Source organism: Salvelinus namaycush, chromosome 8, assembly GCF_016432855.1.
Source record: "Salvelinus namaycush isolate Seneca chromosome 8, SaNama_1.0, whole genome shotgun sequence".
Taxonomy (NCBI): Eukaryota; Metazoa; Chordata; class Actinopteri; order Salmoniformes; family Salmonidae; genus Salvelinus; species Salvelinus namaycush.
In genome coordinates this window covers 18272869-18289998 of record NC_052314.1, presented here as the reverse complement: position 1 = coordinate 18289998, position 17130 = coordinate 18272869, and the positions used below count along the sequence as shown (strand labels likewise).

At 43.7% G+C, this 17130-nt stretch overlaps 1 protein-coding gene across 1 annotated transcript in view; it reads left to right on the top strand.

The window, feature by feature from the left end:
• Positions 1-6433: 6433 nt before the first annotated feature.
• Positions 6434-17130, top strand: part of LOC120052469 (procollagen galactosyltransferase 2-like) — a 31275-nt gene continuing 20578 nt past the window's right edge. Inside the window, exon 1 of the mRNA XM_038999398.1 lies at positions 6434-6741. Coding sequence (XP_038855326.1) covers positions 6491-6741 — 251 coding nt within the window. The 5' untranslated portion in view covers positions 6434-6490. The remainder of the gene's footprint in view (positions 6742-17130) is intronic.

Genomic DNA, 17130 nt, shown 5'->3' with positions numbered 1-17130 from the left:
GAGGGAGGGAGGGAGGGAGGGAGGGAGGGAAAAGAGAGAACCCCTGATATTTTAATAAGAGAGAGAAGAGTGAGTGGGTTCTTTTGGAGCTCTGAACTTCTGCCCTTTGAAGGACCTTTTTCTTTTAAAATTCTGTTCATCCAGTTAAGTTTTTGTTAATTTAATTAGAATTGTAATGTTTTTTTTATATGCCTTCTATCATAATGCATCACCTCCTGCAGGCTACAGCTCTATAGGCCAGAGCTCCTGGGTCTCTACACAACCTGTCCTCTTAAATATACCCTCAACACTACTACACCAGACCCTGGCTTTGTGAGACTAAACACATACTGTACACACACATCTCCACACACACTCAACCTCATATTCATAGATGCACTCATATATTCACACACACACACATAAGTACAGACCAAAGCAGCTGGACACAAACACACAGAGATGCCATTGTATTCCTGTCATTTTGTTAGCCCAGTGTTATGAAAGTATGTTAGTAGGCTGTGGTGTTGATGGGTTTGGGTGAATGTAGGAACCAGCAGCCATGGGTTGTTTGGTTCCTGCTGCTGGACTTATTCATGTGCACCTGCAGTGTTCATTACTCTTTCCTCCGCATTGGTCGCTCAGTCGCTGCTTCTCTTCGACTCAGTAGTATTGAAGCTTACTGGCAGAGTGGAGTCACCCTCTGTTGACACACACACACACACACACACACACACACACACACACACACACACACACACAGCCTTTCATGGACTGAGAAGTGAGTTGAAAGAAAAAGAGGTATGGTTGCCTGGGAGACACAGCCCTGATCATGCTTATGTCATCATCATTAATGGATCCTTTCTTTTTCATTTGATTTTTCAATACTTTTTGTTTTTCTATTAAAATTAGAAACACAGGAGCTGTTCATCTTCTGTGTGTCTCTCTCTCTGTGTGACTCAGAGGTGGTGTGTTAAGTTTCAGTAAGGAAAGTCCTGTCATGCTTACATCACCGTTGGATTGAAAAGTCGTGATGATTTTCCTCTGGTAATAGTCCCAAAGCCATGTTGCAGTTTCTACAAACGGTGATGGACCACTTCAGGTCAAGACTGATGCTGTGCGCAGTCTGGTGGTAGAATATCAGAACTGCACCTGGGGCGTCATGAATTACAAACAGCCTGTTCCGTGTGAGACAGATGGACATAGTGGATATATGTAAGGGCATACAGGAGAAAGTTTCACATTATGAAATGCATTCACAACTATTGAAAGCTAATATGTTAAACATCTGAGATCTCTGTTTGCCTTGAGTCATGTGTGTGGTCACAGGGATGGATGTGGACTTCTATTTAGAAACCAGTACATAGTAGTCAGGTTTATAGTGTTGGTTTATAGCGCTACTGTACCTCACAAGGGGCTGGAGCAGAACACACACACACACACACATAGTCTCTCTGTCTCACAGGGACACATGAGGTTATAATCAGCAGCCACTGTACAGCAGCACAGGGAGAGAGGAAAAAGTCCCAGTGGGCCTACTTCTCACAGCTAGCCAATCTCTCCCACTGAGAGAGAGATGGATGTTGCCCGTTAACCTCAGACAGGAATATGGGCAAGACAATGTTCTTTCCACTATGATGTAAGGGCCCAATAAACCCCTCCCTCCCCTTGTGAGTGTGCACTCATTAGGGTACAGCATGTTCTAGCAGTCTGGCTCAGAGAGGTTTAAGGCCCACTTTGCAGTGTGTTGCACACCTCACACATACACACACATAGTTCCTGGAGGTTTATCTCCTGGAACTGTGTGTATGACCAGTGTATGTGGGGCTACTATTTCTGTGTGTGTGTCACAGTGAGATCCCAGTGGAAGTGAGTGATGGAGCAGTGCCTGGAGAGGGGAGGTGACCAGTGATGATTGACAGGCTCTAGCTCTGCCCTTATTGGCTGGTCTCTTTCTGAGATTTCACTTAGCTATTAATGTTAACTCAATCCAGCAGCTTCTAGCTCTCTGCCTCTCTCTCCATCTCTCTCCTATTACCCAGCTAATACACCCGCCAGGCAGCTCTTAGTACCTGGCTTTAGCTCCACTGCAGTAGCTGCCTCTCCAACTGTCTCCCTATTTCTATATACAGCCTTGAGATGCTGATCCATATGCACTGGATTACTCAGGCAGACAACCTTCAGATCAGAGGAGCCACAGCTATTGATACACTATAATGGATTGAAATGCATTCATGGAGCGCCTCCAAGTGCTTTATATGAGAATTCAGAGAACTCCAGGATGTAGTCATAGCATTCTACTGGGAATAGTGCCTGTCACATACTGCATCTACTTCACATGATAAGGGAGGGAGCAGTAACATCCGGTTGTGTATAGTACATGTAGGCCCAACTATGTATCACAGGTTGGTGGCACCTTAATTGGGGAGAACAGGCTCGTGGTAATGACTGGAGCGGAATCAGTGGAATGGTACCAAATACATCAAACATATGGTTTCCATGTGTTTGATTCCGTTGCATTTGCTTCGTTCTGGACATCATTATGAGCCGTTCTCCCCTCAGCAACCTCCACTGGTATGTAGGCTGTGAGAGAAGAGGAGGCTGTACGTGACAGACTACTTGTGTCTAAGACACTCTCTCCTCTACCCTCTGACCCCATGGAGTGTTTTGTTCCCCCATCTGTGGCTGAGAGCCCTGGAAGAATTAAAGGATGGGACCTCAGACCCCCCATCCACCCCAACTTCCTCCGTCCCTCCCTCCCTCTGAGTGTGTTGGCCACAGTGAGGGCTCCTTCTGCTGGGCAACCTGCTCCAGAAATGTTTCATAAAAGACACTTTTGAAAGCAGCAAACAGAGACAAGACATATTGTTTCTGTTGTCATATTTTTCAGTCAAGCTTGTGAGCAAATGTTGGGTGTGCATAATTCCTCTCGCCGGTGCTCTACAGCACAGGTGTCAAACTCATTCCACGGAGGGCCGAGTGTCTGCGGGTTTTCGCTCCTCCCTTGTACTTGATTGATGAATTAACATCACTAATTAGTTAGGAACTCCCCACACCTGGTTGTCTAGGGCTTTATTGAAAGGAAAAACCAAAAACCTGCAGACACTCGGCCCTCCGTGGAATGAGTTTGACACCCCTGCTCTACAGGGTTCCACAGCAGTGTTTCCCAACTCCAGTTCTCCAGTACCCCCAACAGCACACATTTTTGTTGTAGCCCGGGACATACATACCTCATTCAACTCATTTAGGGCTTGATGATTTGTTGACAATTTGGGACCAATACATGTACTTGAGGACCATTACATTTTCAAACTACGAGGATCTACCCTACTATTTTGAGGGGCTCTAAAATTGTAGATCTATGCAGTTAGGGAATGTGTTGGATGACAGTTTAGAACAGCATAAACTTGGCAGTAGTCATCATAAAGCATGTAGTACTGGTGATTTAGAAATTGTTTCCCTTCCAGACAAAATGGAACCGTGCATTTATCCCAAACAGAAGTGGAATATCAGCCATTCATTGAGTTCTTCATTACACAAAGGTTGAAAGTGAAGTACAGTACCAATCAAAAGTTTGGACACACCTACTCATTCAAGGGTTTTTCTTTATTTTGACTATTTTCTACATTGTAGAAGAATAGTGAAGACATCAAAACTATGAAATGACACATATGGAATCATGTAGTAACCAAAAAAGTGTTAAACAAATCAAAATATATTTTAGATTCTTCAAAGTAGCTACCCTTTGCCTTGATGACAGCTTTGCACACACTTGGCATTCTCTCAACCAGCTTCACATGGAATGCTTTTCCAACCATCTTGAAGGAGTTCCCACATATGCTGAGGACTTGTTGGCAGATTTTCATTCACTCTACGGTCCAACTCATCCCAAACCATCTCAATTGGGTTGATGTTGGGTGATTGTGGAGGCCAGGTCATCTGATGCAGCACTCCATCACTTTCCTTGGTAAAATAGCCCTTACACAGCCTGCAGGTGTGTTGGGTCATTTTCCTGTTGAAAAACAAATGATAGTCCCACTAAACGCAAACCAGATGGGATGGCGTATCGCTGTAGAATGCTGTGGTAGCCATGCTAGTTAAGTGTGGCTTGAATTCTAAAATCACTGACAGTGTCATCAGCAAAGCACCACCACACCTTCACCTCCATGCTTAACGGTGGGAACCGTACATGCGGAGATCATCCGTTCACCTACTCTGCATCTCACAAAGACCCAGGGTTTGAACCAAATTTCTCATATTTGGACTCATCAGACCAAAGGACAGATTTCCACCGGTCTTGTGTCAATTGCTCGTGTTTCTTGGCCCAAGCAAGTCTCATCTTCTTATTGGTGTACTTTAGTAGTGTTTTTTTTTGCAGCAATTCGACCATAAACGCCTGATTTCACACAGTCTCCTCTGAACAGTTGATGTTGAGATGTCTGTTACTTGAACTCTGTGAAGCATTTATTTGGGCTGCAGTTTCTGAGGCTGGTAACTCTAATGAACTTATCCTCTGCAGCAGAGGAGCTCTGGGTCTTCCTTTCCTGTGGTGGTCCTTATGAGAGACAGTTTTATCATAGTGCTTGATGGATTTTACGACTCCACTTGAAGAAACTTTCAAAGTTCTTGACATTTTCCGCATTGACTGACCTTCATGTCTTAAAGCAATGATGGACTGTCATTTCTCTTTCCTTATTTGAGCTGTTCTTGCCATAATATGGACTTGGTATTTTACCAAATAGGTAAAATCTTCTGTATACCCCCCTACCATGTCACAACACAACTGATTGGCTCAAACGCATTTTAGAAGGAAAGAAATTCCACTAATTAACTTTTAACAAAGCCCACAGGTTAATTGAAATGCATTCCAGGTGACTACCTCATGAAGCTGGTTGAGAGAATGCCAAGAGTGTGCAAAGTTGTCATCAAGGCAAAGGGTGGCTACTTTAAAGAATCTCAAATATAACATATTTTGATTTGTTTAACACTTTTTTGGTTACTACATGATTCCATATATGTTATGTCATAGTTTTGATGTCTTCACTATTATTCTACAATGTAGAAAATAGTAAAAATAAAAAATAAACCTTGAATGATTAGATGTGTCCAAACTTTTGACTGGTACTGTATGTAGCGACAATTGTAAAGCAAAGGCTTTGGGATAAAACGGAGAACATATGGTAAAACATTTCAGAGTAGGAGGTATACAGACATTGCAAGGAAAAACTGTCTGCATTATATGCAAGTGCATAGATACAATTGTTTCAAAATATAACTAAGGGCATATCACAAAACAACATACTGTAAGTCTGGTTATGGAAATCTGAATTCAGGAACATTGACTACTATTGACTAATGTTGTCTTCAGACTACAAAAACAAGTCAAGCCAGGAAATAAATGAATACATGGTGTGGCTTACATTCTCAGGCTCATCACTTTATAAAGCTTCATAATCAATACTGTTTAAAGGAACGTTGATGGATTCCAACTGTCGCTACTTTATTGGGGCACTAGGGGGAGCTAATTGGATTGCTTGGACCCTGCTTCAACACAATGGACAGATAGACATGTCTACTTAGTACTCCTGTCCAGACATCTCTCATCAGGAACATCCATCCAACTACAGGGTTAATGGTAATGAACACTCATTAGACCATTTCAATCAAGAATGGAAACATCAACAGGTGGCTTCACTATTGGGTAAATAAGTGTCTGTCCTTCTGCCTGTATGTTTGTCCGTCTGTCCTTCTGCCTGTCCGTCTGTCTGTCTGTCTGCAGCTGGGACTGATGTCACTCATGGTACTCTGAGAACCCTGCTGCTGCAGCTGCACCACCCAAGAAACAGTCAGTCAGAGAGGAGGGATGGAAAAAGAAAGGGGAAATACAGAGGAAGTGGGGAAAGGAGGCATGCAGACAGGGGATTGTGAAAAGGAATTATGTACTTACCATACATGTAAGGAAAGGAGGAGAGTTATAGAAACAGCAGAGGGAGGGAGGACAATGTAGCCATGCCCAAGCAGTCAAACCACATGCTGTTAAAAATAATCTGACTTTACAACCACAAACAACCTATGTTAGTCACACATTTATACACATATTCCCTCTAGAATAGCATACAGTTTATACAATGCACATGCATAGACTTGAACTGACAAATACAGCATACTTGGCTATCAGTTCTACAGCGCAGTAAAGTGCTGGATTTGAGTAAGAAATGTTATGTGTTACTTACTGAAATTAAGTTATTCTTGAACATGTGCACATTTGTCCCCTGTAATGTCCATGTATTCTCTCATAGCGAGAGCGAGAGAGAGGGGGCATTGGGAAAGCCGTAGGAACGCTTTAGGAAAGTTTGGGGGAGGAGGTTGACTCTAGAGGTAACCTCTCTCCCTCGGTCATACACTCCATCCCCTCCCCCTTCCTACCTTATTTGCTCACTCCCACCATCGCTAACGTTCACTCTCATATTCAGTCGCGGCAGAGCTCAGGTCTGAATAACGGTGCGGGCGAATGATGCTGGGAATGATGCCTGCGTTTGGAGCCGTGGGAGTCGGGCTGTTCTGCGCTCTACTTGTCGCCCTCGTGCCCGGTGGCATGTCAGACATAGCGACTCTGGTGCAGGACCCGGTCCGACCCGAATCGTCCCTGCTGAAGCCAAAAGTCATGATCGCCATTCTGGCTCGCAACGCGGCGCACAGCCTGCCGCACTACCTGGGCTGCATCGACAGGCTAGACTACCCGAAGGAGCGGATCGCTATATGGTGAGAAACGCAACTAACTTTCTAATAACTTTCTTTTGGCCAACGTGTCTTCAATACAGCACCAAGTGACGTATAGATCCGCGCACCCGCCACTATTCCGAATTTGCACTTTATTAGGCTACAAAAAAGTGCACACATAGAGGTAGGCCAACATAAAGCTGTTATTGTTGTAGGGTAATATAATAAGAACCTCATGTCCACGTAAAGAACAGAGATGCCGCTGTCAGCGTGAACGTGACCTGTTGCTGTGTTTTACAACGCGCTCTCTTCGCGTGTCTCCCGGGTGCCTAATTTCATGTTAGGATAAGATGAAAGGCTAGAGGATGTTAATGATGGTGCTATTTTTCTTTACGCACACACTGCGGAAATCAGGGGTCCTAAAACAGCTTCCGGGGATGGGGGCCCCTACATTTTCCATAGGCAGTTAAAGTTTAAGGATCGTGATTGCAGTAATAAGGCCTGGCCAGCAGGTAGCCTGCCTGGAGATGCGAGAGAGTACGTAGACACCAGACACTGAGCGGCTCTGACAGAGGCACAGAAGGTGGGAGCTCAGCTAGCACACTAAGGAAGTCATGCGTAAAGTGCAGTGGAGAGAATCACGGCAGAAATGGAGCGATCTGGATGACTAGTCTACAGGGACAAAACAAGTCAGTACAGAAGCATGTGGAGACTGCCCAGATACCTCTTCTGTTGCACATGACATCGACACTTTTTGAGAGACTTGATATTTTATTAATGTATTTTCTCTGTTTCTCCCAGAATTGCTGTCATGCCCTGTGGGGTGCTTTTGTATTGTGTGTTCCACTCATCCTTTCAAACGCTTGCTTTTGTTTGCAGCTTTATGTCTTTCTGCTTCTCAATGAGATCATGCACCATCACACACACACACACACACTAGGACTAGAGCCACTAGGACACTTCCGCAAGAGTAGATGGCCAAATGACTGAGCCAACATGTTTATGTGGAGCCCTTTAACTAACAAAGACAGGGGCCTAGACCCATCAATCCCACTTGTGGCATCCAGCACACAGCCACACACTGGATAGAGACAGTAGAATCAGACACTAGAGTCTGTGGTTCTGTTTGGAGCAGGGCTCTGCTCAGTTGAGCCTGAAATGTTGTCTTATGCATCTGCCCCAGATTTAATCCTATAGAGGCATTTTGATTTTCCACAGGAAAGTAAAAGTTTGGATTCAGTACGTTTTACTGATAGTGTACTGTACCTGACTTATAAACATCCACGGTGAAGTTCATCTGACTTTACATCTTCCATGACCTCATAAAGCAGATTCTCTCATATTTACCACTGTACACCCTCTTTTCTACCTCTCTCTTTATCTCTCTTCTCCCCTCCATAGCCTTCCTGAGAGTCAAAACAGTTTGCGTCTGACTGAGCACTAAGCAAAGTAATATAGGGAGGGACGAAAAGTCCCAGCGTAGCCTGAGGGTGGAACCAGCTGTGGAACATCATGTCCACATAGCACAGCCAGATGTATAGAAGCAGCAGACCCTATAGCAGGGTTCCCCAACTGGCGGCTCGCAGGCTGAAATTGGCCAGAGGGTGGTTTGATTTGGTCCCCCAAGTCTTCTGAGCAAAAATGTTCATTGTTGGACACAAAAGACTGTAAAAACACCAGGAAATCAGCTCCAAGTGATTTTAATTTTGGAAATCTGTTCCCAAGAATTCAAACGCATAGTAGAGAGACACGTGATCATATACAAATGTAAGCAAGGTTTGAAATGATTATGTTTTAGTCAAATATTATATCTGTTTGGGCTTCTTGCGGTCAATTTGCAGTCTACAAATTATTTTAAATGACGTTCTGGCCGCCTGACGATCTACTCAAGAGAAATCATCTCGCGGCTGAATCTAGTTGATGATCCCTGCTGTATAGGATCTGTCTACTGCTGCACTCTACTGTCTGTCTGGAAGCTTCCTCTGAGTCAGAACCGATAAGGTCTCAGTACAGCTCTGCAAGCTCTCAATACTGACTGCCAATTAGAAGTGTTTGGCAAAGAGACATTTATTGGGTGGCTGAGCAGCCTACAGTATACATTCAGTGTTGATAATGACTATACCATAAAGAAGAGTTTTGTAAGTATGACAATCTGCCAGAGCTAGACTAGAAAATGAGTCAAAATGTTTCTCCCAAGCTTGCCTCAAATCTCACTGTTTCTAGGTGGTGTATTTCACTTGGTTCTTATATAAGAGAGGAAAATCCATGCTCACTGTTGCTGTGATCATTTCATTGTTTTGTAAGTGCATGAGCCAACAGCCTCCTCCCATCCTTTTATGACAGTATTGTAAATGTCATACAACACACAACAAATGTCAAATGTTGTCATTCTGTTTTACAAACTAGTGGAACCAGGTCCCCATGAGAATGTGTTTTCAAATGTTGAAATACATATGCATTGTATTAACAGCTGTAGTTATACAACTTCTATAAAGAGAGGGGTAGTGAAAAGCAACAGAAGTGGTAGAGTTACGGTTTGTGGCCAGCAGATTAAATTCTGCTGGCCACAGACCTGGTGCCAGTGGCTGATTAATGTGTGTGCGTGTGTTTGTTCTGGGGCTGAAGGGTAGAGCTTGGACACTGCTCATCTTTCAATTCCCCCCTGCTCTCCCCTGGGACAAGGAGCTGTCACTGTTCAAGTGGGGAAAAAATGGGGGGAAAAGTGTGTGTGTATTTAGGGGCACATGCAAGTTTCTTCTCTGTGATGGCTGGAGGAAGAGCAGTCTGTGTATGATAGAGAAAGATTGGTTGGGATAACGCACTCTCCCCATAGAAGGCTTCAGTAGTCTGAAAATCAAATGGAGGTATCGGAGTCTGACAGAGAAGACAAAGAGAGGTGTGAGAGAGTCTCTCACTGTGCTGCGAAAGAATGCAGGGAATTATGTGGAAAAGGGAGACAGGGGCGGAGGCAGGGTGGTCGGTAGGCTTGTGTTGAGAATTACCCGGTGGCATTGAGCAAGTTAGTGAGTGAAGCCACATTCCAGCCATGCTCAAACAGTGTACCCTCCTCTCTCTCCCCTCACCTCCTTCCCCTGCCCTCAGGACAACACTAAGCTGGCCACAGGCCAACGATTGGACATGGGCCAGAACCCAGGCTCGTGATTGGTTGATAGAATTAAAAATATATATATTTATCTGTTATTTTACCAGGTAAGTTGACTGAGAACACGTTCTCATTTACAGCAACGACCTGGGGGATAGTTACAGGGGAGAGGAGGGGGATGAATGAGCCAATTGTAAACTGGGGATTATTAGGTGACCGTGATGGTTTGAGGGCCAGATTGGGAATTTAGCCAGGACACCGGGGTTAACACCCCTACTCTTACGATAAGTGCCATGGGATCTTTAATGACCTCAGAGAGTCAGGACACCCGTTTAACGTCCCATCCGAAAGACGGCAAAGAGAATGTGACTCAGCCCTGTGATTGGTCCCCAGAGGTCATGACTCTGTGTTGTGACTGGAGTAGAAGGTTGAGCTCATCATTGGGGCAGTGTTCAGGAGTAGCCTGGAGCTGAGTCTGTGGGCTATTTATGGGAAGTGCTTTTCCAGGTGGTGAAAGTGAACTGAAGAGAGATGATTTGTTGCTGTGTTTTGACTGTGACAACAGAATCTGTTCTCTGAACTTTGTTTGTGTGAAAAAGCCTAATAAATATATTCCATTGTCGTTTCTATGCTCTCCATATTACATCTTTGGTGATGATAATGTGATGCACAAACCACGAAGTCTGAACCACAACAGAAAAGTATGAACAACAACCATCCTTTTTCAATGATACTGTATATGACTGAGAACACCGTCTAAACCATGTGTGCCTCAGCTATTATGACAGACATCGTCAAGGACTCCAGTCACCCGAGCCACGGACTGTTCACTCTGTTACCATCTGGTCCTGGACCAAAAGGCTCTGAGAGAGCTTCTACCACCAGGCCATCAGACTGCTGACAAGCTAAACCTAGCTGTCTCCCTGCACTTTAGAGACTATTTACACCAGATAACCAATACATTATTACTGTAGAAATTATTTGTACAGACTACCCACACATCCAACCCTTACACACAAATGTACACACAAACACCCATAAACACACACGCACAAGCACTCTAAGAGCTCACATACATTCACACACAAAGTCAACTCTGCTGTTCTAATATATACTATTGATTCCACTGCCCACATTATACACTGCTCAAAAAAAATAAAGGGAACACTTAAACAACACAATGTAACTCCAAGTCAATCACACTTCTGTGAAATCAAACTGTCCACTTAGGACGCAACACTGATTGACAATAAATTTCACATGCTGTTGTGCAAATGGAATAGACAAAAGGTGGAAATTATAGGCAATTAGCAAGACACCCCCAATAAAGGAGTGGTTCTGCAGGTGGTGACCACAGACCACTTCTCAGTTCCTATGCTTCCTGGCTGATGTTTTGGTCACTTTTGAATGCTGGCGGTGCTTTCACTCTAGTGGTAGCATGAGACGGAGTCTACAACCCACACAAGTGGCTCAGGTAGTGCAGCTCATCCAGGATGGCACATGAATGCGAGCTGTGGCAAGAAGGTTTGCTGTGTCTGTCAGCGTAGTGTCCAGAGCATGGAGGCGCTACCAGGAGACAGGCCAGTACATCAGGAGACGTGAAGGAGGCCGTAGGAGGGCAACAACCCAGCAGCAGGACCGCTACCTCCGCCTTTGTGCAAGGAGGAGCAGGAGGAGCACTGCCAGAGCCCTGCAAAATGACCTCCAGCAGGCCACAAATGTGCATGTGTCTGCTCAAACGGTCAGAAACAGACTCCATTTCCAAATGGATGTCTTTTTAATCATGTCAGGAGGGGAGCCTTTGACATATTTGGTGGTATTTGTTTTAAAGAAAGGACAAGAGAAGATTTTGTGGGATTTGAAGCAGCCAATTTGGGCTCTGATTTCTCTCTCTCTTTCTCGTTTTCCTTCTCTTGGTCTCTCTCTTTCTCTTTGTGGATTAGATCATATCGCTGGCACATGGCTGGTATGTGAGTGTGTGTTTGATTATCCTTAGTGCTCTGGCCCAGTTTCAGTCTGTTGGGGTCTGCATGTGGTGGTGGTGCGGTGTGTATCTGTGTATTTCTACTAGCCTTGGGCCAGACTTGTGCTTAGTGAAGGCAGTAACTCAGTGACACAGGAACTCCATCACTCATACAACAGAGACAGTACCACCTCCTAACTCACACAACAGAACACACACTTATGATTTATTCAACACTTACCATTTTTACATGAGGAGTGTTAATACTCAGCCAGTGGTTTCTTCATAAAACCTGAGAGGAGATGGGACTATCCCCAGACCTGTGTCTGCCAGCAGAGAGTACAGCTCCATGTCCCCTGCCAGGAGTTGTGGCTATACTCAGAACAGCCCTGGCCATGTGTCAGTGAATCCCCAGAGGAGAACTGAAACATATTACACATAGATCCTCACATAGATGGTCCTGTTGGCATGGAAGTGATTGTCTCTTGACCAGTAGTTCCAGAGGTGGAGTTGGATAAAATTGTGAATTCTTCTCCCTGCTGCCCATGTATTCCAGCACATACTAGCAGGCCAACAATGGATCTGGCTAATGCTGAAACAGACTGGCATCCAGACAGGCAAAGCATTCCATTTCTCTTCAGAAAGACAGGAAAAGACTGAGAGAAAGAGAGGTGGGGAGGTGTGTTTCAGTTTAAGTGTTTTAAGGGGTGTTTTGTGTGTGTGTGAGAGAGGGAGAGGGAGGTGGGGAAGCTGTGTAAACTGTTTTGAGGGATGTTACAAATTATTTATTCAGCAGTGGCCGGAAGGACTTCGTGTTGTCACAGAGGAACTATAATTTTAGCCAAGTCAGTCATGTGTGTGTCATCACCCTGGCTTAACCACAGAGACACACTGTACTACCTCTGTTCACGTTCTCTTACTCTATATCCCTCCCTTTCTCCCTCTCTCTTTCCCTCCCTCACCTTTCTCTCTGTCTTTCTCATTTCCCCTTACAAACTAAATTATTGTGATTGTATGTTTTTCTACCACTTTGCATTTATCTAGACATCACCGAGTAGGAAATATTTGTTTTGCTGTCTGTGTATTTCATGTGAGTGAAAATTCTGTGTGAATTTGAACGTGATTTGCAGGTAGCATAGTGGTTAAGAGCATTGCGGGTTAGAATCCCTGAGCCGACTAGTTGAAAAATCTGTCAATGTATTCTTGAGCAAGGCACTTAACCCTAGTTCCTCCTGTAAGACACTCTGTATAAGAGCGTCTGCTAAATGACTAATATTTATATTTTTGTGAAGGACATATGTGGGGTAGGACAGAGGGCAAGAACACAGAGATTTTCTGACTGATTATATTTGGAAGTTGTGTGGCATGATTGAGAGTGTGTATGGATAAGTCATGGTAGGTCATGGTGTGGGAGGATGAGGTAAGAAGGGGTGTTGTGTAGGCTCTTGGGGGGAGGAGCTTGGGTCATTCTGCCCTTTGTTGACGGTGAATGTTCTGAGGAATACGGCTAGGAGGTCTCAATCACCCCTTCACCCGCCCTCCCTGACAGGACAGCATGTATTGCTGCAGCCACGTCAGCCTGGGGGGAGGGGAGTTACTGCAGAATGCACACACACACACACATACAGTTGAAGTCGGAAGTTTACATACACCTTAGCCAAATACATTTAAAAATTCAGTTTTTCACAATTCCTGACATTTAATCCTAGTAAAAATGTCCTGTCTTAGGTCAGTTAGGATCACCACTTTATTTTAAGAATGTGAAATGTCAGAATAATAGTAGAGATAATTATTTATTTAAGCTTTTATTTCTTTCATCACATTCCCAGTGGGTCAGAAGTTTACATACACTCAATTCGTATTTGGTAGCATTGCCTTTAAATTGTTTAACTTGGGTCAAACGTTTCGGGTAGCCTTCCACAAGCTTCCCATAATAAGTTGGTTGAATTTTGGCCCATTCCTCCTGACAGAGCTGGTGTAACTGAGTCAGGTTTGTAGGGCTCCTTGCTCGCACACGCTTTTTCAGTTCTGCCCACAAATTTTCTATGGGATTGAGATCAGGGCTTTGTGATGGTCACTCCAATTTCTTGACTGTGTTGTCCTTAAGCCATTTTGCCACAACTTTAGAAGTATGCTTGGGGTCATTGTCCATTTGGAAGACCCATTTGCGACCAAGCTTTAACTTCCTGTCTGATGTCTTGAGATGTTGCTTCAATATATCCACATCATTTACTTTCCTCATGATGCCATGTATTTTGTGAAGTGCACCAGTCCCTCCTGCAGCAAAGCACCCCCACAACATGATGCTGCCACCCCTGTGCTTCACAGTTGGGATGGTGTTCTTCGGCTTGCAAGCCTCCCCCTTTTTCCTCCAAACAAAACGATGCTCATTATGGCCAAACAGTTCTATTTTTGTTTCATCAGACCAGAGGAAATTTTTCCAAGAATTATGATCTTTGTCCCCATGTGCAAACCGTAGTCTGGCTTTTTTTATGGTGATTTTGGAGCAGTGGCTTCTCCCTTGCTGAGCAGCCTTTCAGTTTTTTTTTCTCCTTAATTTAACTTCTCTGGGATATGTGGGACGCTAACGTCCCACTTGGCCAAAAGCCAGAAAAAATGTAGCATGCCAAATTCAAATATATTACTATAAAAATCAATCTTTCATGAAATCACACATGAAAGACACCAAATTAAAGCTACACATGTTGTGATTAAAGCTACACAGCCAACATGTCTGATTTCAAAAAAGATTTACGGTGAAAGCACACCAAACGATTATGTTACCTCAGTACATAGCCACAGAAAAACACAGCCACTTTCCCAGCCAAAGATAGTAGTCACAAAAAGCAGAAATAGAGATAAAATTTATCACTAACCTTTGATGATCTTCATCAGATGATACTCATAGGACATCATGTTACACAATACATTTAGGTTTTGTTCGATAATGTGCATATTTATATCCACAAATCTCAGTTTACATTGGCGCCATGTTCAGAAAATATCCGGAGAAATTGCAGAGAGCCACGTCAAATAACAGAAATACTCATCATAAACTTTGATGAAAGATACATGTTTTACATAGAATTAAAGATACACTTGTTCTTAATGCAACCGCTGTGTCAGATTTCAAAAAAACTTTACGGAAAAAGCACACCATGCAATAATCTGAGACGGCGCTCAGATATAACAACATTTCTCCGCCATGTTGGAGTCAACAGAAATATGAAATTACATCATAAATATTCCCTTACCTTTGATGATCTTCATCAGAATACACTCCCAGGAATCCTAGTTCCACAATAAATCGTTGTTTTGTTCGATAATGTCCATTACTTATGTCTAAGTAGCTACTTTTGCTAGCATGTTTAGTGCACATGTCCAAACGCTCGCGCAGATGTAGGCGAACTCGGACGAAAACTTCAAAAAGTTATATAACAGGTCGAATAAACTGGTCAAACTAAGTAGAGAATCAATCTTCAGGATGTTGTTATCATAACTATCCAATAACGTTCCAACCGGAGAATTCCTTTGTGTCTCTAGAAGTTATGGAAAGCAACACGATATTGTTTGGAATGCGCGTGACCAGGAACTGGCATTCTGCCAGACCAATGACTAAAACACCTCCCATCCGGCTCAACATCACAGTAGAGGCTTCATTCCACGTTCTACAGACTGTTGACATCTAGTGGAAGGTGTAGGAAGTGCAAACAGATCCATATATTACAGGGAATTGAATAGGCAATGAGTTGAACATCGACCAGCCTCAGAATTCTCACTTCCTGTTTGGTTTTTGCCTGCCATATGAGTTCTGTTATACTCACAGACATCATTCAAACAGTTTTAGAAACTTCAGAGTGTTTTATATCCAATAGTGATAATAATATGAATATATTAGCATCTGGGACAGAGTAGGAGGCAGTTCACTATTGCGTGCCGCAATTCATCCAAAAGTGAAAATGCTGCTCCCTATCACAAAGAAGTTAACAAGGCAAGTCAGTTAAGAACAAATTCTTATTTTCAATGACGGCCTAGGAACAGTGGGTTAACTGCCTTGTTCAGGGGCAGAATGACAGATTTTTACCTTGTCAGCTCGGGGATTCGATCTTGCAACCTTTCGGTTACTAGTCCAACACTCTAACCACAACACTCTAACCTGCCGCCCCAGGACATGTTGATATAGGACTTGTTTTACTGTAGATATAGACACTTTTGTACCTGTTTCCTCCAGCGTCTTCACAAGATCCTTTGCTGTTGTTCTGGGATTGATTTGCACTTTTCGCACCAAAGTACGTTCATCTCTAGGAGACGCGTCTCCTTCCTGAGCGGTATGACGGCTGCGTGGTCCCATGGTGTTTATACTTGCGTACTATTGCTTGTACATATGAACGTGTTACCTTCAGGCATTTTGGAAATTGCTCCCAAGGATGAACCAGACTTGTGGAGGTCTATAATTTTTTTTCTGAGGTCTTGGCTGATTTCTTTTGATTTTCCGATGATGTCAAGCAAAGAGGCACTGAGTTTGAAGGTGGGCCTTGAAATACATCCACAGGTACACCTCCAATTGACTCAAATGATGTCAATTAGCCTATCAGAAGCTTCTAAAGCCATGACATCATTTTCTGGAATTTTCCAAGCTGTTTAAAAGCAGTCAACTTAGTGTATGTAAACTTCTGACCCACTGGAATTGTGATTAAGTGAAATAATCTGTCTGTAAACAATTGTTGGAAAAAATACTTGTGTCATGCACAAAGTAATGTCCTAACCGACTTGCCAAAAGTATAGTTTGTTAACAAGAAATTTGTGGAGTGGTTGAAAAACAAGTTTTAATGACTCCAACCTAATTGTATGTAAACTTCCGACTTCAACTTTAGGTAAAGTGATTTAAGTCTGTTAACACTAGCTACGGTAAAAGGGCATATCCAATGCAGATACGATGGAAGGGTTTTAGGCCTCGTAACTTTCACATGAGTGTTTGTTCAGTGTTTTTGGGCCAGGTGTAACCCTTCCGTGCCCTGACCCCTCCCATTGATCTTGCTCAATGTTAGCTCATCACACCCCCTCCTCACTGATGAAAGGCATAGCCAGTCCAGGTGGGACTGATAGATCGAGGAGAGTGGGATAGAGAGAGAAAGAGATGGTAAGAGTGTGTAGGTGAAACCTAATAGCATGTGGTGTCCAGATGAGGATCATAAAGAGAGAAAGTAGAGCTGCAGCGCTCCAGGACTGAAAATAATAAGCCATAGAGTTACTGTAAACCTCAAAGAGCGCAGAGCGGAGGAACAAAGTGACGGATGAGTGAAAAGAGGGAGGGAGGAAGACTGGATGAGTGTCCAGTCCAACCCCCCAGAGCCTGGATTGTCAA